The sequence below is a fragment of the Panthera pardus genome, unplaced genomic scaffold (assembly GCF_024362965.1).
Source record: "Panthera pardus isolate Hobbes unplaced genomic scaffold, ASM2436296v1 HiC_scaffold_24, whole genome shotgun sequence".
Lineage (NCBI taxonomy): Eukaryota > Metazoa > Chordata > Mammalia > Carnivora > Felidae > Panthera > Panthera pardus.
Window position 1 is genome coordinate 66,469,936 of NW_026526810.1, and position 24,145 is coordinate 66,494,080.

Sequence of the window (24,145 nt, forward strand, 5' to 3'; positions counted from 1 at the left end):
TTCTTTTTTTTTTTTTTTTTTTGTCATTCACTACACATAAATACATTTCTAAAACAAAAAATTCAGGAAGTACAGATGAGGGGAACTCCCTTGATCCTCACTCTCCCAATTCTTGTAACCTCTGTTACCACATTCATGTGTATCTGGGCCTTTTTCCATGCATTTATGTATGTACAAAAAATGTATGTTGTTTTGAGTTTTGTAGTTATTTTTTCATAAATGGGAGTACATTATACATAGGGTTTTGTAAGATGCTTTTTTATTCAATATATCTTGAAAATCTTTCCAGGTCTTTGAACATCTTTCTCACTTTTTTAATTGCTATATAATGTCTATAGTTTATGTAGCCATTTTGCTAATGATGGGAATTATCATAAACACTGCTATTGTGAAGAATATGAAGTTATTTTTCTCATAGCTGCCTAGAAGTAGAAATGCTGGCTAGAAGTTTTAAATGTTAATGGAGACTGAAGTTGCCCTCCAGAAAGGCTAAACGAGTTTCTGCTTCTACCAGCAGTGTATGAGAGTGGTATTTCCCTTGCCAGTACCGGACACACTGCAGCTCTTCCCCTGAATTTGCTTTATGTTAATTGCTTCTTCTGGATGGTCTCTTGCAGAACAAGCCAAATATTGACAGATCTCTTTTGATTAAACTCTAGGGTAACTTTTCGCCTATTATTTCTGACCTCTGTACTGGGCCTGTTCTCTGAGACACATAGACTTTTTTTTTTAAGAATCTAATTGTCTAAATCTGTGTCTCTTCTGGAATGTCCTCATGCCTGTCTGCATCTCCCTTTTGCAGTTGTTAATATGCCTGGGATGGTTTAGGCATAACCCTGCTCACAGCCAGAATGCTTCTTTCAATTACCTATTGGCACAAGAAGAAGCAAGTCAAAGAATTACATAACACTTTGTTTTAACACATTGTTTATGCTCTGTTTTAACACTTTCTTTGTTTTATAGCTATTATTATTCTTCCTGTTTGTAATCTTTTTAGAATGTGTGAGTCCAGGTATCTTGAGTGGAAGCACTAAAGGGTGGGATCATTATCAGTTCATCAGGAGGCCTCTTGATTATAAGGCAGTGTTGTCTAGTGCCTAGAGTGAAAGGGCCTGCCCTAATGAGAAGGAGCACAGGCAGCTTCAAGCCTTACTGACTTTTGGATCACAAACAGGAATAAACAACGAAGAAAAACAAACAATACTAAAATTAAATGGGAAGAAATAAACGTTGCTGCATATAAGTTCAGTTGCCTTAATAGTTCTTAGAGGAAAAATAAAGGAGATGGGCAAATGTAAGAAGCGTTCTTTCTATTCCTTAAGACCTTCCTTGATTCTTCTCCTGTGTGAGTAATGGAAGGGCAAATATGTGGAAGGCTAAGAGGTCTCTTCCAGCCCTGAGGGTCTAGGATCCTTGGATAATTTGGAGTGTTTGCCTCCGTGGCTACAGAAAGTGCCAGTTGGGCAGTTTAGCTTCCAGATCTTGACGCTGTCAACTGATGAAGGAAAGAACCTGACAGTGACGGAAGGGATCATCTAAGAAATTTCAGGGCTCTAATGCTGAAAGGGAGTTTGGAGGTTGTTTAATAATGGCATATGTTTTTAGTGGGTTTTGGGATCTGAAAAAAACTGACCTTGAAATTCAACCACTTCCTCAGTTACTTTGTTTGCAAAATAAAGAAAAGAGCTACTTCGTAGGATTTTTATGAGGAATAGAAACAAATATAAAGCCCTCCTTGTAGTACCTTGGATGTGGAAGGTACTTAGTGCATGTGGCTATCATACGGCTCATTTTCATGAGGAAATGGGCTCCGGGAAGTGAGATGGACAGCCCAAAGTCACAGAACTTCTGAGTAGCAGAGCCAGGCCCTGGATGTAGACTTTTAGACTTTCGGCCCAGTTTCCTTTTTAACACCCCACAATGCAGTCTTTGTTCATTCTTTATTAAACGAAAAAGCATGCTGCTCCCCCCTTCTTCTTTGTCCTTCTTCATTTGTAGAGAGATAATCGGGGCAGGGACTCTACAGAGGTGCAGGATAGGAGGACGTATTCTGTTGGAGAAACTTAACTGACCTGCTTATCAAAATGTCTTACCAAGCTGATGGAAAACCGGTTGATCCTGGATCAAGCTCTGGCTGTAAGCAGTGAGAAATGTATTTTGAGCTCCTCCACTCCCTCCCCCCTTATTTCCTACTGTGCCCTCAGGCTCTGGTTGGCCAAGACTTGTGAGTGGACGAGGCTGATTTGAGCCAGGATCCTATTGGCCAGCTCTGTTTCCTCCTAACTGGGAGCTGCTGAGAGGAAAATGGCTGGTTGGCCTTTGGGATGTTTCTGTAATCTGCAGAGGGAAGAAGGGAGGAGGAGGTGAAACTGGAAGGTCCAAGGTCGAGAGTCTGGCGTCAGCAAAAAAATGCAAGTGTGTGGGAATCCTTGGCTCTCCTGTTGCTGAATTCTGTGCAGAGATTGCCCTGGATGGATAGACTTGGCAGCACTTAACCCACTCTCCTTCCTGAGTCTCTGTCAGGGACTGCTGTATCCTGTGCTGACCAGGATGGCTGCCAGATCCCTCTTCACCTTGACACCCTGTGCCCTGGACCTTTACCTGCCTTTCTCAATAGTATTTTATATTTTCCTACTCCCATTCCCAGAAGGCTTTATTTCTGTTAGGAGACAGTAAATAAATGAAACCAGCTGATCTTTGCTAACTAGTTTGATTTCTCATTGTATCCTTCTCAGGTGACATAATGCCTGAACATAGGTAAGAGAAGCATATCTCTGTGCAGAAGGCTCTACGTGACTCCGGGCATGGGCAGTTTGGGCAGCGTGGTACCTATAACAGGTAGCATTTGCTATGCACACACTGACTTTCTCTGACCTCTGCTTTTTCTAGTAGGCACTGTGCTAGGTGCTGGCATAAGACACAAACTCTGGCTTATGGAAGAATTCAGTTTGGAAGGGAGTCGGACATATTCAAATAGTCATTATGATATTGGGTGTGCTCTGGAGCAGACCATTTGTGTAGGATCCTATGTAAGGTCAGCTGGGCAGATCCATTAGACATGTTGGGGAGATTGCAGAGCCTCAGTCCAGACCTGCATGGTAGCAGTGGGGGGCATAGTAGCAGTGGGGGGGCCTGCCCTTTAGTTGTCTGTAGAATCAGAATCATGTGGAAAGCGGATACTGTGGTGGAGGCAGAACTCTTCAAGGGAGTTTATGTTGGAACAAGCATAACCTGTGTCTAAGAGGAATTTTTTTTGGTGGAGCAGAAGCCTTGATAGCATTGTTGAGTCACATCCAGGGGTGGGGACGATCTTCACATGCTTTCACCCAGTTCTGGTGTGACATAGTGGCAAGAACTCTGGGGAATAATATGATGTAGGTTGAAGTCTTCAGTTTTCTTACCTAGAGCTAGAACAATTATAACTTTACTGAGCACCTACCATGTGCAAGGAGGGTATGGGAATCAGGCGTATAGACTCCTTTACTGATCCCAAAAGCCCATAGTCAAGGTTCGGGGCAAAGGCTGCATGGCCTAAAGAGGAGGAAGGATAAGCAATTCAGTAATTACTATTAAAACAACTTAATGGCAGGAACCAAGTTACCTGTAATTACTTTTTTTAAATAGGTATTCTATAGCTCCTTGCTTGGAGCTAGATACTTAGCAAAGCCCTTGGTAAATAGTAGTTGACTAAGATTTGTCATTGAAAGGAAATCCGCTTCTGAGGGTCTTGGTGAAGTGCGTTGCATCATTTGAGAACAGAAACTCCCTCAGCTCTTATATGTGTCTGTAGTGCTTTAGGATCCTTGGAGGGAAATGGTGAACTAAATGCAGATGCCATCATTAGTCTGGCCATGCCATTAGGAAACCTTTGCCCCATCATGAGATGTGACATGCCTATGACTTCAGTCTAGGCCACTTTGGGGTAGAGGTGAGTATCTTGAACCATGAGTCAGAAGGCCTGGCTTCCACTCCCACTTCTGCCGTTGCCAGCTGGGTGAATCTGGGGGAGTTGGCCTTGCAGTTGCTGCGTAAAGGGAATTACATCTACCCTACATTAATATAGTAGTACCCCTTTATCCACAGTTTCATTTTCTGAGGTTTCAGTTACACGCAGTCACCTGCAGTCCAGAAGCAAGATGATCCTTCTTTTGATGTACCATCAGGTCAGTACTGGCCTAGTGCCGCATCACAAGGTCTGTGTCATTCACCTCACTGTTTCATCTCATCAATAGGCATCTTATCATCTCACATCATGGCAAGAAGAAGAAAGGTAAGAGAGACCACATTCATGTAACTTTGAGTATAGTCTGTTGTTATAATTGTTCTATATTATTATCAGTTATTATTGTTCATCTCTTACTGTGCCTAATTGATAAACTTTGTCATAGGTGTGTATGTATAGGAAAAAACATGGTATGTGTAGGGTTTGGTACTGTCTGTAGCTTCAGGCATCCACCGGGAGTCATGCCAATATATCCCCTATGGATAAGGGGGGGCATATGGAATAGAAAATTTCCAAAGCAGAGCTTAAAGGATAATGTGTTCCTATCCACAAAGGTACCCTACTCAGAAGCATTCACCCTCTAAAGTATCCCTGCTCTATAGATGAAGTAATGAGGTCTAGAAATGCTAAATGACTTGCAGATTATGTTTTGAGCTGATCATATCTTTGTTTCAGAGAAAGAGATCTTTGCTCAAATGTCACCTTCTCTGTGTTTAAAATTGCCCCTTGCTCCTCCTTCTGTACACACCCCAGCTCCCTTTCCTGCCTTATTTTTCTCCCTAATGTCACCACAAATTAACACTGGGAGAAAAATAAGAATAACACTAGGGAGAGAAATAAGGCACATACTTCATATATATATATTATATATCAATGTAACGAATCATGTATACAGAGATGGCTTGCCTGCTGGACATTGCCTGAGGGGGCATTTCAGAAGCAGAGGAAAGAGATGTGATGTAGTGATTAAAGTTGGCCCTAGACATTTGAGCCATCAGCTCTGTCTTCTGGCTGAGGAGGGATTCTGCCAAATAAATGGGTCTTGGAAGCTTGCTTAGCTGGTTTCAGCTTCTAGGTCAAGAGTAAAGCTAGTAGTAGGTAATGTTTGGAAAAAGAGATCTGAGAAATAGGGCTCTTGGGTTCTTTTGCTTTTACACTTGGTCCTGGGTTCTGTCATACTGGTGGTGGCCAAGAGGATCCTGGGGACTCAGCTTCCTTGGAGTGAATTTTCCTATAGGCTTGTCCAGTTAGGAACAAGGCTACTGTATTAAAGCTTCAGGTTTATGCAAGATGTAATGATTAATGAAAGAGGGATTATTTACTTATAAAAGGATTCTGGGCATTTGTGTGCTGTGGATGACAAAACCCTGGACTAAGCCTTAGCAGCCCTAGGTTCCAGTCTCGGCTTTGCAGCTAATTTTCTGGGTGATCTTTGGTCAGGCACTATACTTCCTTAAAGCTCTAGGTTTTAAGAATCGTGTAAGATTGCAGCTTTAAGTCTTGAAAGCCTATAAAGGAAGGAAGGAAATTACTGTTAGCATTTATTAGGTGACTCCTAAGAGCCAGCTACAGTGGAAGATGTTTTCATCAGGAAAATCAGCTCATTTAGCCTTCACAACCATTGGAACCATTTTACGACCATTTTATAGATGAGGGAATGAGGCTCAGGGATTTGTCTTCAGAGGGTCGGTAATGTTTTCAGGGTTCTGGGTCTACTGTGTGGGCTCCTACCTTAGATGTGGGTCTTTGCCCTCAAGAGACTTCCAGGTAACCCCACCCTGGCTCCTCCTTGGTTCAGTTCTGCTTGTCCTAGCATGATTCTCTACTGAACTTTAAGGTGAATAAGTAAATTGTTTTTGTTATTCAGTGGCATTAAAAGGGGGATCATGAAACACAGCAGTCCTAAGCAGTGTTTTCTGTGTCAGCAGCCTGCAAGGCATAGATTAGAGTGGTCCCAAGATCTTAGCTTTGTCCAAACACAGCGGGTCTCAACATTTGACCTGTCGACCTCTTCTTCTTGAAACTCTTCTCTCTTGGCTTCTATGACACACTCTCCCATGTGTCTTTGTATCACTCTGTTCCTTCTTGGTCTCTTTTGGCACAGGCACCTCTTCCACCTCTTATATGTTAAGATATCTTACGAGTCTGCCTCTTCTTTACTTCTCACTCAGGAGCATTTTCTCCCTGGGTGATAGCATTCATTCCCAAGGTTTCAACTCCACCAATTGCCTGTTAATTCCTGCATCTCTATCTTCGGCTCAGATTTCTCCCTTGAGCTTCCAGCTCCTCTATTCAAAATATGCTTGATGGAGCACCTGGCTGCCTCAGTTCTGGTAGAGCCCACAACTCTTGGTCTTGGGGTTGTGAGTTCAAGCCCCACATTGAGTGTGGAGATTAATTAAAAATAAATCTTAAAAAAAAATCTACTTGATGGGTGTGTCCACCTGGATGATCTAAACAAACTTTAGCTAGACTTCTAGCTTCAGACTTGTACTTTTAGCTTAATTTGTAAAGTCACCTCCATTTTTTCCTCATCAAATCTACTTTTATTCACTCTCCCTAGTAACTATTTCCACTCTCTTCTTGATTGCCAAGCATGGGACCTGAGCATCTTTCTCGGGATTTTTTTTCTTCACTCACCCCTATATACCACCAGGTAAGGAAAGCCGATATTAACTCTCCTATTACCACTGTTTCTGTTCAGTTTCTAGTCATCTCTGACCTCAACTAGCTACAGCCTCCTGTTATCCCTGCCTCTGGTTTCGTCTCCATTTGAATCTGGCCTCCAGTGACCCTCCACAGTAATCTCTCTGAAGCACATATCTTACCCTCATCTCCTGCTTAAATCCTTCCATTGCTGTCAATAGCCTTCAGGGTAACATTTGCATCTGCAGATGTGGTATATGTACGTGAAGGTGCTTTCTGCTCTGCCTTCTGCATATCTTTGCCTTCTCCTTTATGCTGTGTAACAGCAGTCTGCTCATAGTTCCTTGTGTTCATTAGCTAAATGATAGTGAAATAGCAAATGTGAGACCCACTGGACTAGAAGTATCCCAGACTCAAAACTTCTAGAATAGGATATCAGGGAATGAACTTAGCTAGGGAGACTTAAAGTTTCTCTGAGGGTATGTGTAACCCCAGTGACTTTTCTGCTCTTGATTCCGAGTCCCAGCACTGTCCTGAGATTCAAGAGACTTAGACCTAGTCTTGAATCTGTCATTTAGGGCAACTCCCACCCCATTTCTAGTCCAGAATCAGTAGGTGAGCAAGGCAGTTAGGAGAATGGGCTCTGGAGCCCAGGCTGCCTGATTGGAAAGGACTCCAGCAGCTGGCTCAGTTCTGACTCAGCTCCTTTTCAGTCCTTAGTGGTGGGATTAAATTATGACTGAATAACTCAGTCTTCCCTATCTATGGAATGGGCAGGAATAATGCTTGCCTCCAGCAAGTTTCCAAAGAGTGGAAGATCCAAAGAAGAAAGAGAAAGAACAGAGGTGAAAGAAGACCTAATGGGTATTCCCCATCCCATTTTGCCTCCTCCACCTAGATGCTTTTACACATAGCATCCCAGAGCCTTCATCTTGTTCCTAGGACCCTGGGACAACCATGCTATCCCTTCTTGCTGCTGACTTGTTTCCATTGTCCCAAGTTCTATCTTAGACGATCCAAGAACCTCTGTGCTGAGGTTTGATTGATGGTGATGATGTCACCCCTTTGGGAACATCTGCTTGACAGTCACTGTTCCTGGACAGAGTTGCCCTAAGAAGTAATGCCCTTGGTGGCGGAATATTGAGTCCTCTTCAGTTCTGATCATGAGAGCCTGTCTTGGGCAATAGTCCAGCACTTGGAAGCACTCCAGCTGAGTTGAGTCCCCGGCCACTCGCCTGGTTCGTGCTAGATTTCCCCACATAAAATAGAGGGAGATACTTCCATCATTCTAGACATGCTCATTTTCATCTGTTTACTTGCTAAGAGGAGATATTTAAACTTAGCACCTAATTTCTGAAGAAGCTATCAAAAATAGAAGGTTCAGAGTTAGGACATTCTGGGACATGGCTTCACCTTAGCTCCACGCTGCTGCCATCCTCTACTTCCTCGGTTTTTTCCATATTTCTCTAAGTGCTGTTTTAAATTTTTGTAGTTCTATGGAAAGAAATTGGCAAACCTTACAGATCCATTTCTTTTGGTCCTAATCCTAGGCAGAGCCATATCCTGGAGTTAGGTAGAATCAGAGCAGAGACAGCATTAAGGCTCACTTAATAAGTCCCCTCGCTCTCTGTCTGCACCGAAGTTCCTCACAGTGTGGCCCAAATAACACCTGTCATGATAGTCATCTTGAGGGTTGGGGAAAGTTGTTAAAAATGCTTCCCTGGTTTATTGAATCAGTCTCTGGAAGGTAGTCTAGTAGTAAGTGTTACAAGCTTATCAGGTGATTCTTATGTTTACCCAAGTTGGAGTATCATGGTGTTAGAAGTTGGACTTTTAGTCTGGGATGGCCTGGAATGGGGTCCTGAAGTATGGACCAGAGGTGACCTGACTGAGTGCAAGTCAGGAAGGTGCTTGGGTTCAGCATCTCACTTAAATATCAGGTTTTCCTGAGTGGCATGTTCTTTAAGGCTATGATGAGAATGGAGGAGGATATGGGGGCATCCACCAGCCATCCTGCTAGAAGGTAGAGAGCACTGAAATGGCAACCCATCTCTCCCTGCTCCCATCCCCAAATGTGAGGTTAGTCGGATAGGTCTGATCAAAACATACACCATTCTAACCTTAGCTTCATTTTTTCAACAAATATTTATTGAGCACCTTCTATGCGTCAGGCGCTGTTATTGGTGCTTGGGATACATTCACGAATAAAGCAAATATCCTGACCCTTGTGGAGTTTACATACCAGAAGTAAGAAATAGAAAATAAACAATATACGTAATAAAGTCAATTATATGTTAGAAGGTAATAGATGCAAGAGAAGAAAATAAAGAGTAGAGCAGGGTCAAGGGGCTGGGTGGGGGAAGTGTCTGTACTAAATAGGGTGATCAGGTAGGCCTCCTGGGCAAAGAGCACCTGTCTAGGGAAATGCACACCAGCACAGAGAACAGATAGTACAAAGGCCCTGGTGTGGAGAGCAGATCTGGTACAGCCTTAAGTCTAGGGCTCAAAGTCTTAAACCATTTTCCTAGAAAACTTAGTCCTATGACCCTGTTTGCGTTTGAGTGTCAGGCCCTAAAAGAAATGTGCTCTTTTAAATTTTTTTTTTTTTAACATTTATTTATTTTTGAGAGACAGAGCAAGACAGAGCATGAGTCCGGGAGGGGCAGAGAGAGGGGGTACACAGAATCCAAAGCAGGCCCCAGGCTCTGAGCTGTCAGCACAGAGCCTGACGCAGGGCACGAACTAATGGACTGCAAAATCATGACCTGAGCCAAAGTGGCCGCTTAACCGACTGAGCCACCTAGGTGTCCCAGAAATGTGCTTGCTCTCTTAGAAGTTGTGCTAAACAGTTGAATTAGAGAAGGTTAATGCTGGACTGAAGTTTAGGTACATTCCCTTCTCTTTAATGCAAATACTGGGAAGTTAAGTGCCATTGAAAGCCTGGCAGAGATGGGACTAGAGTATAGGCCCCTTTCCTGTTCGCCATTGTTAGACTTTTCTAGACAGCTTTGTTTAAGACTAACCCTCCAGAAGAACAAGTCAGGACAGAGCATGAGGAGTCAAAGTAGGCTGGTTCATGTTGGGGGCTGTAGAAGGGGTAGGCTCTGAGGACTTCATCTACCCCAAAGTTTCTGGGCCCCTTTGTTTTTCCCTCTGCCTAGTTTCCCTGCCCCCCAGGGCCATCACTAACCATATCTCCCTCTTCTTTGCCACTAATGGTGGGAAGCTTAAGAGAGTAGCTGTCAAGCAGAGTGATGGTTCTAGAAGACAATATACAGTTTATCAATATTGAATTTTGTAGCTCGCCTCTGCCACTACCATTGTAGGGAGCCGGCCGGGCTTGGCAATGTTATTTGATAATAGAATAATCATCATTTATATCGCAGCTCTGGAGAGCTTCTGCTACTGACAGTGGCTTGGTGCCTGGGTGTTAGAGAGGTAAAACAGGCTCCAGAAGGGAAAGTGAACCGGGTTGAAATCCTTGACCCTGGAAAGCTAGACTTTGGCCTCTGTCACTGACCACTGAGAGGGGGTAATTTAACAAAGATGGCACCCAATAAAAGCAGCCCCAAAATGCTTTCTTTAAAAATGTGTCCTATGAGAACATCTAAGTTTACCTCTGGCTGTCTAGTTGGGTAATTGACTCTGCTTTGTCCTCCCTTTATTAGATGGTCCCTCAGCTGGAGGTGTAGCTAGCAAGTGGACAGTGGGTCACACTCAAGTGGCTCTGTCAGCCCAGGGCCAAAGGGTTATCCTGTCAGAAACATGGGAAGAAAGGAGGAGATGAGGTTAGCAGGCGCGTTCATAGACTTTTAGAGCTCCAAAGGAAGGACCTCATCATTCCTGGATTTTTTTTTTTTTTTTAATGTTTATTCATTTATTTTGAGAGAGAGAGAGAGAGAGAGTGCATGTGCCACCCAGGTGCCCCATTCTCAGATATTTGGATGTAAATCTTTTTTGGCAAATCAAACTTGTATTTCACAGCTATTCTCTCTTTAAAATGGGGGTGGTGAGTATCTTGTGAAGAGAGTCATCAGTCTTGTGAAGTTGTTGGGGCCGGGGTGGGTGTGAAGTGGGATGGATTTCACATATAGGACCCAGAAAGCAAAAGCAATTCAGTAATGTTCTTCGACATTTGAAATAAGCTGGACTCCACCTTTCTCCATTGTTTCCAGTTCCCTGAAGGGCCTTGCAAGAAAAGAGGGGCTCACACTGTAGCAGGAGGGTGGATGTTCAGAAGCTCAAGGAGGCTGTGGGTCCTGGAAGGTCTCTGAAGCTGGCTCCAGGGTCTCCTCACTAGTGAGTCATGTGTCCCTGCAACTTGAAGACAGCCTGCCCTCTCAAAGACTCTGATGGAGAAGTTAAGTGACCTCAGGGACGCCATATGCCAAAGTGAGAAGGAGAGGCAAAGGGAACGTTGCTAAGAATACAGTAGGAAATGTCCCAGGAGGCATTTGGGGTTTCTTGACCAGAATAAGGTTAAGGTCATGAGAGAGTAGAATCTTTGGGTTGAAAGCAATAGTATATGGGGGCAGGGGGGAGCAGGGACAGGGCACCCTAGAAGACAAGTTCTGAATCCAGGGTATCAGGAGCACTTGGGAGCTTTTGTAAAACACAAACTCCTGCCCCCCTCCCCACTTCCACAGAAAGATAGGTTAGACTCTCCAGAGGCAGGGAAATGCTGCAGGGTTCCAAAGGTGGGGGTGAAGAGAGGGGGCAATGGGGGAAGAAGACTAGGCCTGGGCCTTAGTCAACAGAGAGAAGGAGTCTGGGTGCAGCTCTTTAAGAGCATATGTAACTGATAAATCCTATGTCGGGCTGGTCCTAGAGTTTTAAGTCCTCTCCTATTCTAAAGGTCAGGAAATTCTGGTCCTAATGTCAGTGCTGTCATCTAGTGGCTCTGTGATCTTAAGCAAATCACTTCACCTTTCTGAGTCTCAGTTGCTTCTGTTGTAAAATTAAGGAATGGTTGCTAAGGTCTCTTTCCAGCTCTGAAAGTATAAGTCTATGATGTTAAAGATTGTTATGGCTTCTCCATCATGAGCTGGTGTATCACATTCAGAAGACCAGAGCCTAGGTGCTCTTCCTTTCTTTGTGGACTGTTGGGATTCAGCTGACCTGGGACCAGCTAGTCTGTCTGCCAGCTTCCAGGCCAGAGCCATGCCTAATTACTTGATAGAGCTTTCCCCAAAGTGGAGCACTGCTTCTGTGTGAATAGAATTAATTAAATTAGAAAATATAAAATGAGGGTTCCATGGCCCAATGAATTTGAGTATCTGGGTTAAACACATCTAACATTTTCTTTTTTCTCAGGACTTCTCAGAGCATCAACAAACCAATATGCATTTTGAATCTCTTAAAGGGGGAATAAACGGAATTTCCCAAACAAATTTGATCGTGGGATCCACTTTTCTAAGGAGCAACCCTTAAAAACAGCAACAACTCCAAGTTAGATGGTCCTTACTCACTTTTTCCCCAAATTCTTGACCTTCAAGATGGGAAGGAGTGTTTCCACTCTTCCTCCTCTGGAATCCCAAAGGCAGTCAGTCTTTTGTCACAGTCTCCCTAGCGCAGCCTTGCAGGCAGTGCCAATGATTTTTGCTAATTGCTATTGAATTCCCATTGAATTGACACCCCTCACAGTTCCCCATGTCAATCCCCCATGCCTCCCTGCAGCAGATGCTCACAGATTGCCCCCTTTACCTCAATATCTGAGAGGTAGAGACAGACAAGTCAACATGGGCTCCTCTGAGCCCAGAGCTTCCTCTTGGTGGCTTGGTCTGAGGATCACTGTGGCTGGATTGACAGGTAGTAGCTGTTGATTCTCTGGTTTGGGGTTAATTTTCTATAAGAGACAGGAAGAAAGCTGCTGGAGTCCTTCACCTTAGGAATATATACGTCCTGGGATGGAAAGGTAAGCTTGGTGAGAATTGGCTCTGTCTTATTTGGGCAGGAAAGGTGGGTTGCTCTCCTTTGGACTCCGTTTTTACACCCCATTTTCCGTGTTCATATCTCATCACTCTGCCCTCTTTCTCCTTCATCCTTCTTTTGGGTTCTTTTCATCTTCCCCCTGCTCTTCTAAGCAGACTGGCTCTCCTTCCTCTTCCCCCATCCCAATCTCCCAATCCCCTCTTCACACCCCCGCTGCCCTCCCAGCCTGGCAGCGTGCCCTGTAGGAATGTTAATTAGCATTCACGATTTAATTAATTCAGTAGCTAATTAATGATGGGGGGTGGAGAGCTGGGGTGCCGGGGAGCTGGGGGCTGGAGGTGGCAAGGAGAAAGCGGAGGCTGCAGAAGGCATCGCAGATGGCTGTGTGGTGGCTGGCACAGTGCCCACCGCCATGGATGCAAACACACGCACGCACACGTACGTACACACACACATACACACACACACACACACCAAAAAAAGGAAAGGGTGATCGAGGAATAAAATCAAAAGCAGGGAGAGAAGGGCACAGGGGCCCTGGGAACTGGGGGTGGGGAAGGCTCTAGATCTATTTGAATCTGCTCCGGAAGTGGAAGAGGAGAAAAAAAAAGAAACCACCACAGGCGCAGAGAGAAGAGAGCTCTCCCGATACCCCACCCCACCCCCACCCCACCCCAGCCACCCCTCCTCCCTGGCATGGGATTCATGGGCACCAGCTGAGGACAGGGTCCCCTCCCTCTGCTTGCCATAAATATTGGCACCGAGGACCCAGACTCAGAAGGACAGGACATTCCCAAAGAAAAAAATTTTTTTAAGTTGCTTTTTAAAATATACATGTATATATATTTTTAAAACATTGCACCCGTTTTGGTATGAGGGCGAAGGCGAGTGAAAGAAGGTGGCTGAGCCAGGAGGAGAGAGCACAGATGGCTTGGTGGTGGTATGGTATGGTGAGTTGTGGGGAGGAGAGGGGGTCTGGCAGAGGTTGGGGGTGGGCGGAATGAGGACCCTGTTTTCTTCTTTTCGGTTTGCTGTGGATGAAGGAGGGAGAGAGAAAGAGAAAGGGGGTGGGGAGAGAAGCGAGACAGATGGCAGAGTGGAGAGGCGGCAGCCAGTGCCGGCACTGCCCAGCCTGGGCGGACCCAGCTCCCCCCCTGCCAGCTTTCCAAATGCCACCCTTCCCCCATCCTCCCCTCACCCCATCCCCCCAGCTTGGCACTGATCTCCGAGAGAGAGGGAGAGAGGCTGGGCAAAGAGCATCTGTTCCCTCCATTCTCCCAGCTCTATCGGCTGCCAACCTAGGGCCATCGCCTGCCTCCATCACCCCTCCGCCCGCCTGCCCGCCCGCCTACCCACCCAATCCCAAACGGGTGCTGGATCAGGTGCCGAATCTGGCTGCCTCCTCGGGTATACCCGTCACTGTGCATTGCTGTGTGTCTGCCACCGCTGCCTGGCACTCATGGGGCCGTGTGTATGTGTGTGTGTGTGTGTGTGCGCATGTACATGTACGCATAAACGCGTGCTGTATGTGAGCCTCCTGGGCATGGGTGGGGGTTGGCACTGCGGTTGCCAATCTAGTGTCCAACCAGAAGGACAGGGGGATGGAGTGGAAGGAGGGGAGAGGGTTGAGGCCTGGGAGGGCAGAAGAGGGTGCATGAGTTGCTTCATGCTGCCTGCTTACACGCATTGGCACTGCAGCTGCCACCCTTGTGCCCGTGGAGATGAGAGGAAGCGAATGGGGAGGGGGACAGCCGCAGGAGTCCTGGTGGTCTGAGAGGGAGACTCGGTACCTGGGAGCCATTGGCATCACACCCGTCAGGCTGGTGCCCCGAGCTGGGGCAGTGGGAACAGGGGCCCCAGGAGGCAGAGAGGAGGGGCAGAGATGTGTTAATGATGTTTCTGTCCCTCTGGAGCTCAGCTCTGAGAAACAGTTGGACTATGAGGTAGTTAGCCTTCTTCTAGTCTGGGAAAGTGAAGTGGTGGAAAGAGTAGCCGGGGAAGTGCCAAGAAAGTGTCTAAGAGCAGGAGAAGGGATCATGCCACTGCTCCCTGGGGGAGCTCCTCAGGGCTGGCCTCTGTGAAAAGCGCGGGGATGTGGGCGTGAAGCAGTGGGTGCTGGCACTGCCCATGGAGCCTGGCAGAGGCTCTGGCATTGTGTGGAATGGAGGAGGGTAGAAGTGCCTCTTGCCAATCTGGTTGAGAAGGTTGCTGTGCCAGGAATGAGAAGGGAGGTGAGATGGTGTGTGTGTGTGTGTGTGTGTGTGTGTGTGTGTGTGTGTGTGTGAGAGAGAGAGAGAGAGAGAGAGAGTGAGAGTGAGTTGTTTGGGAGAACAGACTTGTTTTCTGCCAGGACCTCCTTCCTGTTCCCTCTTAGGCATGGGGAGCGGAGCGACAGATGGAGAGAGGCTTGAGGACACAAAGGAGGAAACATGCCATTGCCAAGACCCCAAGGAAGAAGGACAGAGAGCGCTGGCAGTCCTGTCTGGCCCCCAGCCAGTTTCCTGCTGAAGATGGCCAAATCCTCTTGCCTGGTCTGTGTATGTCACCGTGCGAGCATGGTGGGAGCGGGGGGGTTGGGGGTGGGGGGGGGTGGCTTGCTTGCTGAGTTGGGATCTAGAATGGGAAGGGTACCTTTCTGTGGATCTCGTTTGGACTTTCCACTCTAACAAGTGAGGTATCTGATTTTCTCCCTGGTGCCTTCCTCTCCTCCCCCTCCCTCCACTCCACCCCTCTTTCATCTCTCTATCACCATCTGGGTCCTACTGCTTGGCACCCAACCAACTAGATGCCGCCACGCTTGGTAGTGCTGCACTGGCACGTGAACAGTGTCTCAGATCCTGGCACTGCGGCAAACCCAAAGCCGCCAAACAATGCTCACGACCGCCACTTGGCGGCAGAGGGAGAGGGGGCAGCGCACATGGGCACTCCGGGCATCAGGCGGAGCTCTGCTGGGGAGTGGCATGAGATGGCACCCTCAACAGCTTGCTGCATCGGTACTCGCCAGCCAACCTCAAGTAGACACCCACCTCCCTCCTACTTAACTGCCTCCAAGAAAGGGATTTAACTGCTACCACAGTCAGTGTTTGAGTAGCTATTTCAAGGGAACCTGGAGAACAGAGGGCCAAGGGCATAGGCAAGAAACCAAATCCAAGGCTCCAGGCCAGTGGCCTGTACGCCTCTCTGGGCAGTGAAGACAGAGAAAATGCTAGCAGGGCAAATGAAAGCTGTAGAGAGGACAGCCAGCTATGTTGTCACAAAGCTGGTGCCAGAAGAGATTAGAAGAGAAGTAGGAAGGAGGGACCCTCAGGCCTTGCTGTTGGTTGTGGGGTGGTTTATCCCCGTATATATTTTGTCTGCCCTATGCCTTGTGATTGGCTGAGCTGTGGTTGAGATGAACCAGTTCTTCCTCCCTCATTAAAAGGCCCATATTCAGTAACAGTCCCAGGAAAATGAAGAGGTGCTCTAGGCCTAAAGAGGTAGATAAGTATAAGAAAAACAAAGGCACCTGGGACTTGTCCTTCCAGAAAGAGTGTTTCCCAAGATTTAGGAATTTCTCAGTGGCACCGCAATTAGGTAGAATTGGATAAATGTCCATGTCTTTGAAATTCACCCCTGAAAGGGAATCCACAGATCAGCAATGAACCCTCATAGAGAGGAAGGCTCCTAGAAGGAGAGTCCCCAGCATCTGTGGTGACGCAGACCAGCCCTATGCCTTCAGAGGCAGTGCCTTTGGCAGTGCCATAAAACTGCACCTTGGGCCTCGATCTGGAAGAAATTCCAATAGGTTGGGCTTTCCTTGCTTTCTGAGTAGCCAGAGGCTGTGGATTAGTAGTAACTAGGAGGATCTTCAATTAGAAGATTTGGCTCTGGGTAATGTTGGGGGAGGCTGGGTGGGTCCGATGGAGGAGAAGACCTGCCCAGAAGGAAATCAAACCATTACTATGTTACTGAGCTGCTTAGGGTTGGGGGGAGTTCTGGTTTCAGCATCTCTGGAAGTGGATGCCAGCTTCAGAAGAAGGGAGGTGGTTTCCACAGCACAGGAAAAAGCAGGGAGACACTCAGCCGAATGGGTGAGTGGATGATGTTTCTTGTCTCCTGTTCAAGAACAGCCTGTTGGCAGAAGACACAGTCAGATTTCCCAGATGTTGGAGGTGGGGGTGATGGCAGGGTAATGAAGAAAACAATTCCGAGGTGATGTTAGGCGCCTGGTGGGAGCCCCTGGTGTAGCAGGATAGGGCCCTGGGTGCTGGAAAGTTCCAGGCAGGTCACAGACGTATATGGGCTGAGCAGCCCAAATCAGGGGTTCTTAAACTAATATGAAATGTGTTTCAGGAATGTGCATTTTAAGCCAGCACAGGTGACCACGATGCGGGTGAACAGAACTTTGAGAAACTGTTTTAAGAGACAGCAGTCACCTTGTAGAACAGTTACTCTAGATTGGATTTCTCTAGGCTTTTTGCATCTTTCTTCTTCCTCCCCAACCACAGGCCTGTCTTTATGCTGCCATGCATGTGGGGTGTGTGTAAATGTGTTTTGGGTAGGAGCAACAGGAGGAATAGGATAGATTGTGAGGTCAAATCACACAGGTTTAGCTTGTCAGAACGGTGCTTCTCCCTGGCAGTAGTTATCACAAAAGAATCCCTTAGGGAACACTTTCAAATTCTGATGGTAGGCCGCCCTTTGTTTCTTAAACTTTACCACTGAGAACCACCAGGTTAGGAGCATGGCCGGAAGATGGCTCTCTGTGGTCCAGCAAGATTTGTGTGGATTCTATGCTTGGTACAGGATGAATCCTAATTATTCTTCTTATTGGAGACAGATCTGGGTCCTGGGTAGTGGAAGGAGGGGTCAACGGAGTACAGGGCCTAGCTGACTGTGGATACTTAGCAAGATGCAGACGATACTGTTGTTTGAGCACTCGGTGGGAATGAGCACAGTGTGGGTCATTCTTCAAGTCCAGGTGAAAAGACATGGTACAAGGTTGAGTATCAGGGAAGGACTGTGGATGTGGGGCATGCTGAGCTCCTACAGATTACCCATTTCGGTGTTTTAGCCATTGTTTGTGTAAAAGTGTGTGTTTGCTTGGATAGGATTAAGAGTTAACCCCAGGAGGGCACCTGTGTGGCTCAGTTGGTGGAGCATCTGACTCTTTTTTTTTTTTTTTTTTAAGTTTATTTTTTATTTAAAAATTTTTTTTTTTAACGTTTATTTATTTTTGAGACAGAGAGAGACAGAGCATGAACGGGGGAGGGTCAGAGAGAGAGGGAGACACAGAATCTGAAACAGGCTCCAGGCTCTGAGCCATCAGCCCAGAGCCCGACGCGGGGCTCGAACTCACGGACCGTGAGATCGTGACCTGAGCCGAAGTCGGACGCTCAACCGACTGAGCCACCCAGGCGCCCCATTAAGTTTATTTATTTTGAGAGGGAGAGAGAACATAAGCTGGGGGAGGAAGAGAGAGAGGGAGAGACAGAATCCCCAGCAGGCTTCGTGCCATCAGTGTAAAGCCCGACATGGGGCTCAAACTCACAAACAGTGAGATCATGACGTGAGCCAAGATCCAGAGTCAGAGGTTAACTGACTCAGCCAGCCAGGCACTCCACATCTGACTCTTGAACTTGGGGCCATGAGTTAGAGCTTCATGTTGGGGGTAGAGGTTACTTAAAAAAAAAAAAAAAAAGAGTCAATCCCAGGTCACCTTTCCCCATCACCTTCCTTCCGGTCCACATAAGCAGGTCCAGCCTGCTTCCCCATGAGTTTCTAGCCAGACAATTCTCTGGCTGGAGAGCTGCAGGAAACACCAGGTTCAGACTACTGACAGGGAATAATGCCACTTACCCCTTGCTGTCCTTTGTGTGGAAGGTTGTCTGAGACCTCTGTATGATGGAGAATGACAGAGTGGGACCTCACCCAATTTTATGTTCTTCCTGTATAGTCTTGCCTGGGAATCACTTCCCATCGCTCCCCCAACTTGACGAGTCACGGTCTAGGTCTTCTATGGATGTCCTCTATCTCGCTTTTCCTTCATCTGCCCTTTTCACAATGTATATAAAGCTATAATCCTGCAGACTGGGTCTGTAGCCCTTCTTGTTGTAGCAAAGGTTTCCTTGGTATTTGGGGCATTTCTTCCTTAGTCCTAAATGACATCCTCACGGCTCACAAGTTTCTCACTAGTTGCTCCCAGCTGGTGGTTTGAGCTTTGCACCACAACCTAGAGAGAAAGGTTCCTCAGTGCCTACCCTTCCTATAACACAGGGTCCCAAACCAGTTTATTCTTGTGTTTCATGAGTTTTCCCTAAAGTTTCCTCCTGATTTCTCTTCTACCTCTCCCCTCCCTAGTGTCACAGTGCACAGAAATTTAAAGTCCTTTCCCCATGGATTATAACACTTGGTCACCCTTTCTGATACTGGTTACATTTCCCCCTGACTGTTCATAAGCTTTTCAAACCCACTGTTTTTATGTGAAGAAAATGTGTATGTCCTGGAGGGTGGTTCTACTTATGTGAAGTGTAGGTGATAGGTCTGAAGGCATGTCCTTTGTGCCTCTGTGCCCATGGGGCCCTTCCTTAGGGCATGTATGTATCCCTGTAGCTCTCTCCATGGTTTTGCTGCAGTTGCTGACAGTGTGTGTGCTTGTTCCATTGGTGCAGTTATACAGAGTTCTGTATTTCAGGTGCAAGTTCCTATATATATTTCTATTGGATGGAAAAATGCGTCTTAAAACAGGCTGGTGGAGGTTTGGAGGATTGGTGATCTGATTGTTAAGCCCTGAAAGTGACTAAGGAACAAATAGAAGGAATTAAGTAGATGGGTGCTACCATGGCTGGAATGGTTGGCTTTCTTGGTTCTTGTGCATGCTTCTGTAAGTACACTCCAGGGGCTAGAGAGCTGGAGAAAGAATGTGTTTCTTTTAGTGGTCCTATTGCACATTCTACCCCATTTGGCTGCTGCAGCTTCAGATTTTGCCATATTCTTGCAGAAGACTTGGAGTTCTGTTCCTAGTTGAGAATGGGGTACCTTAAAGCCATCCCATAATGATTCTGGTTTAGAGCAAAAACAGCCAAGCTCATTTCCACCTCCTGTCTCCTGGTACTGATCCTAGCGGTAAGTAGGGTAGACCAGAATTTGGATGCCTTAGGACCCATGTGTGTCAGACCCTAGGCCTTTGCCCCAGGCCGTGGAAGACCAATCATAGGAGCCATGGATTGAAGCTCACTTTAGGGTTGTTGGGGTGGAGCCTATACTACAATATAGCTGTTGATGTGCCAGGTGCTTGAGTTGGGTCTACTGCTCCCCAGGAGAAGCAGCACGACCTGGTGCTCACCTCTAGCATTCTGCATAGGGCCTACTGACTTCTGTCTACCAGAGTGGCCCACTGCGCATTTCTGAAGCAGGAGCACTGCTCCTGTGGACTTCTGGTCTGAGAATGGGGTTAGGGAGGAATGCTTCCGGGCACTGGGAACATGGAATGGGAAACCTAACTCCACAGTCAGCCTTGCTCTTTTGTCTCAAACTGCAGGGTTCCTGGTTAGGACAGTTGCTTAGAGTCAGTTGCTGTCTACTGCTATGCATGTACATGGTGTCTCCAGACCAGGGTATCCAGGTGTAAGAGAACATGTTTGAGGGCAAGAGGAGGAGGAGGGATATCTGGCTCTCTTAACTCCCACTAAAAATATACACAGTTCGAACTGAAGCCAACCTGTCCTTGTTGTGAACTCATAAAATGCATGACACCACACCCCTAATCATCCCATACCAGGTGTTTGCCATGGTTTTCTTTAAAATGTTTCTTTTCTTTTTTTTTTTTTTTTGGTTTTCAACTTTTATACACAAGTCATATTCCCTGAAAGCACAGAGTGAAAAAGCTTCTTTCCTCACACATGCTGCTAAGAAAGTAGTTTTATACACAGAATCTCAACAGGAGAAGGTAAAGGATAGGGAAGGAGGGAGGGCGGGGTGCAAAAGAGATGCTGAGAGGTGGGAAGGTTGGCAGCAAGATTGAGACCACAGTAGGGCCTGCATTTATGCCTGACATCATCAGAGTGACTGGCTCTGCCCCACCCCAGTTTGCTAGAGTAGGAGCTTTTAATTTTAGAAATGGACCAGAAGTGCGATTCGCAGAACCTGTGGGCACTAGGGACTCAGCTGACTTTTCCCTCCCCCACTCTCCCCTCCCATCTTCTGGGCACATAAGCCACCGCTTTGGTATTAACCAGTTCACAGGGTGGAGTGACGGGCCAGGAAGTCAAAATCCTAGGGCTGACTGAATTGGTGTGTCTGCATATTAAATGGATGATGGTAGCGGAAGAAGCCTGAAGGGAGAAAGTTTGCAAAGAGACTCCCTTGAGAGGGGAAGTCTGGGGCAAGGGGAGTAGCAGAAATTACCTGGAGGACTAGGAGCTTTTGCAAGCTTTTCTTTGTTGAAATAAAGCACCTGCTTTTCTACCCTGTGCCAATTTAGCTGGGCTTTGGGGTGGCCAGTTACCACCTGATCCTGGCAGGAACAATGAGGTTAGAGGTGGGGGACTCTCTTCTAGCTCATTCCTCTTTCGTTGGTCCCCTTGGTGACAGCGCCCTATCAGACATTCTTCACCTTGTGCTTCAGTCACCTCCTTGCCCACCCACCCCCTCATCTGTCATGAGCTCCAGAGCCGTGTGGGCCTCCCGGACAGCCTGACTCCTTTGGTGGCACCTCCAGCAGCTGCTGCTTGCCGGTGGGAAAAAAGGCAAGGGCAGAGGATGAGGGAAGAACACATATGGAGAGCAAGGGACCCCACAAAAGCAAGGAGTCCAAGAAGTGACCAGAAATGGAAAGGGAAATAGAAGGGTTTTGTGAAAGAAGCAAAAGGAAGTGGTGGTTAGCTGCACAAAAGAGAGGCTTACCCAACTGCCCTGTCCACCCCTTTCTTCCTTGGACCTCCAGGATACATCTGGTGGTACTGACTTTTCTAACTAGCAGCTAGGAATGAGGGGATGTTACCTGTCCTGATACTCAGTTCAGGGGCAAGGGTAGGTCTCCCCCGTGTCTGAGCCTGTCTCCCCATTACCAGCCCCCACCTCTGAGGCTGGGCATGGCCAAGGCCAGGCTGCATGGCTTTCCATCTTGAGGATCACCAAACCCACACAAGGACTTAAAGCCATTAGATCTTCCAAAGACCAGTGGTTTAAAGAAACCCTCAACACGGAGGGGAAGGTAACACAAACAGGAAAAAAACACTTGTTTGATGGGAGACTTTTCAGTTTTTTCTGTATTTTCCAAGCTTGTGTTTTACTTTAGTTCATTCCTCTGTCTCCATCTCTCTCCCGTGCACATGTGCGCGCGTGCTCTCTCTCGCTGTTTTTTTTTTTTTTGGTCATGTATGTGTTTCAGGTTTTTTTTGTTTTTTTTTTTTTAAATAAAAGAACTTTGGATTTGCCGTTGGTGGGCAGCGCCGGTCCCGGAGGCTGGACCCCCACGTGGCAGGGCTGGGACAAGGGGCAGGCCCACGGCTGCTGAGAGGATCTCTGTGTTTAAAGCCTTTGAGAATAAGTTACTGCAGTTCCCAGGGTGCAGGGTGGGGGTTGGCAGAGGGGTTCCTGGTGGCGGCTTCCCCTAGAGTCCAGGCCGCAGGGGCTCCCCTGTCAGGCGAGGAGAGGGTTAGGAGGGAGGGGTGTGGGGAGAGTGAGCTGCAAGCGCTTCTCCCCCTGCCAGCCTCCAGTTTGGTTCGAGTTTTGTGGGCTCCCTGCCCGTCCCAGGCTCCAACCTTGGGAGCCAACTGGGTATTTGGAAAGTTTGTGAGCTGTGTGACGCTCTAGACAAGGGGGTAAGGAGAAGGGGGAGTAGCAATGTTTGTTTTCCTTACCCCTTCTTTGCCTTGGGTTTTCTTTATTTTCTTCTTCTTCCTTTTTTTTTTTTTTTTTTTTTTTTTTGGTGTTTTCTCAGTCAGTAGAACAGCATGGGATAACATGTACTTGTGTGTTCGCGGGGGTTGACTGTTTTGTGGGGGGAGGGTGACTGGGAATTCAGTGGGGAAAAGGTTGTAGGAAGATGGACTCAAGGATAGATCTTGTGTGTGGTGGGCAGGGCAGAGATGAGTGGACCATCAGGATGACAAAGTGGGTGTGAAGACGGGCAATGAGCCGCAGAGGATCAGTGTGTGTCTGGGGGCAGGGGAGGAGGCAGGACTCTGCTGGAGGTGGGGTGTGTGAAGCCCACTGAGGGTGGGAATTTAAAGATTCCCGTGAGGTGGGCGGAGCCGAGGGTTGGGGTGAGGGATTTGAGCTCCCACCGAACACCCCTTGGAGTAAGGGAGGGAGCCCTGAGGCCCTCCCCTCTCCCCCCCATCTTGGTTTGTCTGTTTATAAAGCTAGAAGTGTAGAGGTAGTAGTAGTTTTTGGGTTGGAGTCCGTGTGAGGTAATCTTGCTTCCTCTTTGGCAAAAGCCACGGCAGCCGTGGCGGCAGTGGCGGCGTTGGTGACGGTGATGGGTGGGCCCCCTGGGGGTGGGGCCGCCTTGCGCCTGTGGGCCGAGGAGCGCAGGTGGGAGGCCAGGGCTTCGTGCCCACTCAGCAGCACCTCACATGCCAGGCAATGGTAGGTACAGATGGGCACCCGCAGTGGGGGGGGCACAGAACCCCCCGAGCCCCGCCCAAAGAAGCAGAAGGATCTCTGATGAGCCGTGGCCGGGGCCTCCCCATCAAATGCCATCTTGCACTGGCGGCACAGATAGCGGTGGGTCACATCCACGGTGGAGATGCCGGTACTGCCTGACAGCAGCTCATCCGCCTCCCCGGCCTCCCCCTCCCCTGGAGCAGGCAGTTCGGGCGGCTTTGGAGGCGCTGTGGCTGTGGGCTCAGGGGGCTGGGGTGGTGGCTGGAGGAGGGCGTTGGGGAGCAGTCCGATGAGGGTCTGAGGTATCACGGGGTTCATGGGAAATAGCCCCTTCTTCATGCCATAGAGCTGTTGGAAGTAGGCCCCCTGTAACTGGGGGCCAAAGACAGCTGGTGGTGTTGCCCCCCCTGTGGGGGGCAATGTGAAGGGCAGAAATTGGCCCCCCAGCAGGGCTGGGACTGTAGCCTTCAGTGCTTTGAGGTTCTTGAGGGCGTCAGTGGAGGAGTTGGTGGGCGCTGCAACTGGCTTGCGCTCACCAGAGACCTTGTCCCCGGAGGGCTCAGTAGGGGGGCCTGGGGCAGGGTCAGTGGTGCCTGCTGTGGAGTTGTTAGTTTGTTCGGGCACAGGTCTCTGAGGTAAGGGGCAGCCTGGGCCAGCAGTCTGGACCACTGTGGTAGCAGGCAGGACTGAAGTGGCGAGGCTCAGGAGGCCCGAGGAGGCTGCAGGGCCTAGGAAGACGAAAGGAGGGATGAAGGGTTAGCCACCTACTGGCCTGGTGTCCATCCTGCCACCTCCAGCCACACCCTCGCCCATTCCCACCACCTAGCTGCCTTGCTCCCTTCCCTCCCTCCTCTCCCCCAAGAGCTTGAAACTAAGGAGGCGACAGGAGACTGGAGGTGGAAGAGTCCAGGAGGAAAAAGAGGGGCATGTCATTAGAGAGAGATGCTTTCTGAAGTCCAACCCCTCCCAACTGCC

At 47.9% G+C, this 24,145-nt stretch overlaps 1 protein-coding gene and 1 long non-coding RNA gene across 16 annotated transcripts in view; one reads left to right on the top strand and one right to left on the bottom strand.

The window, feature by feature from the left end:
• Window positions 1-10,524: 10,524 nt before the first annotated feature.
• Window positions 10,525-24,145, top strand: part of LOC109255015 (uncharacterized) — a 30,364-nt gene continuing 16,743 nt past the window's right edge. For 4 of the 8 annotated variants that reach the window (XR_008417147.1, XR_008417149.1, XR_008417146.1 and 1 more), the window contains exon 1: window positions 14,828-15,117. This is a non-coding gene — a long non-coding RNA (uncharacterized LOC109255015). Of the gene's footprint in view, window positions 12,564-14,827; window positions 15,118-24,145 lie in introns of those variants that run through there. The other 4 variants (XR_008417150.1, XR_002075070.2, XR_008417152.1 and 1 more) reach the window with 2 other exon arrangements.
• ZFHX2 (zinc finger homeobox 2) overlaps window positions 21,937-24,145 on the bottom strand; it is a 31,605-nt gene continuing 29,396 nt past the window's right edge. For all 8 annotated transcript variants that reach the window (XM_019429377.2, XM_019429375.2, XM_019429379.2 and 5 more), the window contains exon 10: window positions 21,937-23,898. In XM_019429377.2, the coding sequence (XP_019284922.2) occupies window positions 22,919-23,898 (980 nt within the window). In that variant the 3' untranslated portion in view covers window positions 21,937-22,918. The remainder of the gene's footprint in view (window positions 23,899-24,145) is intronic.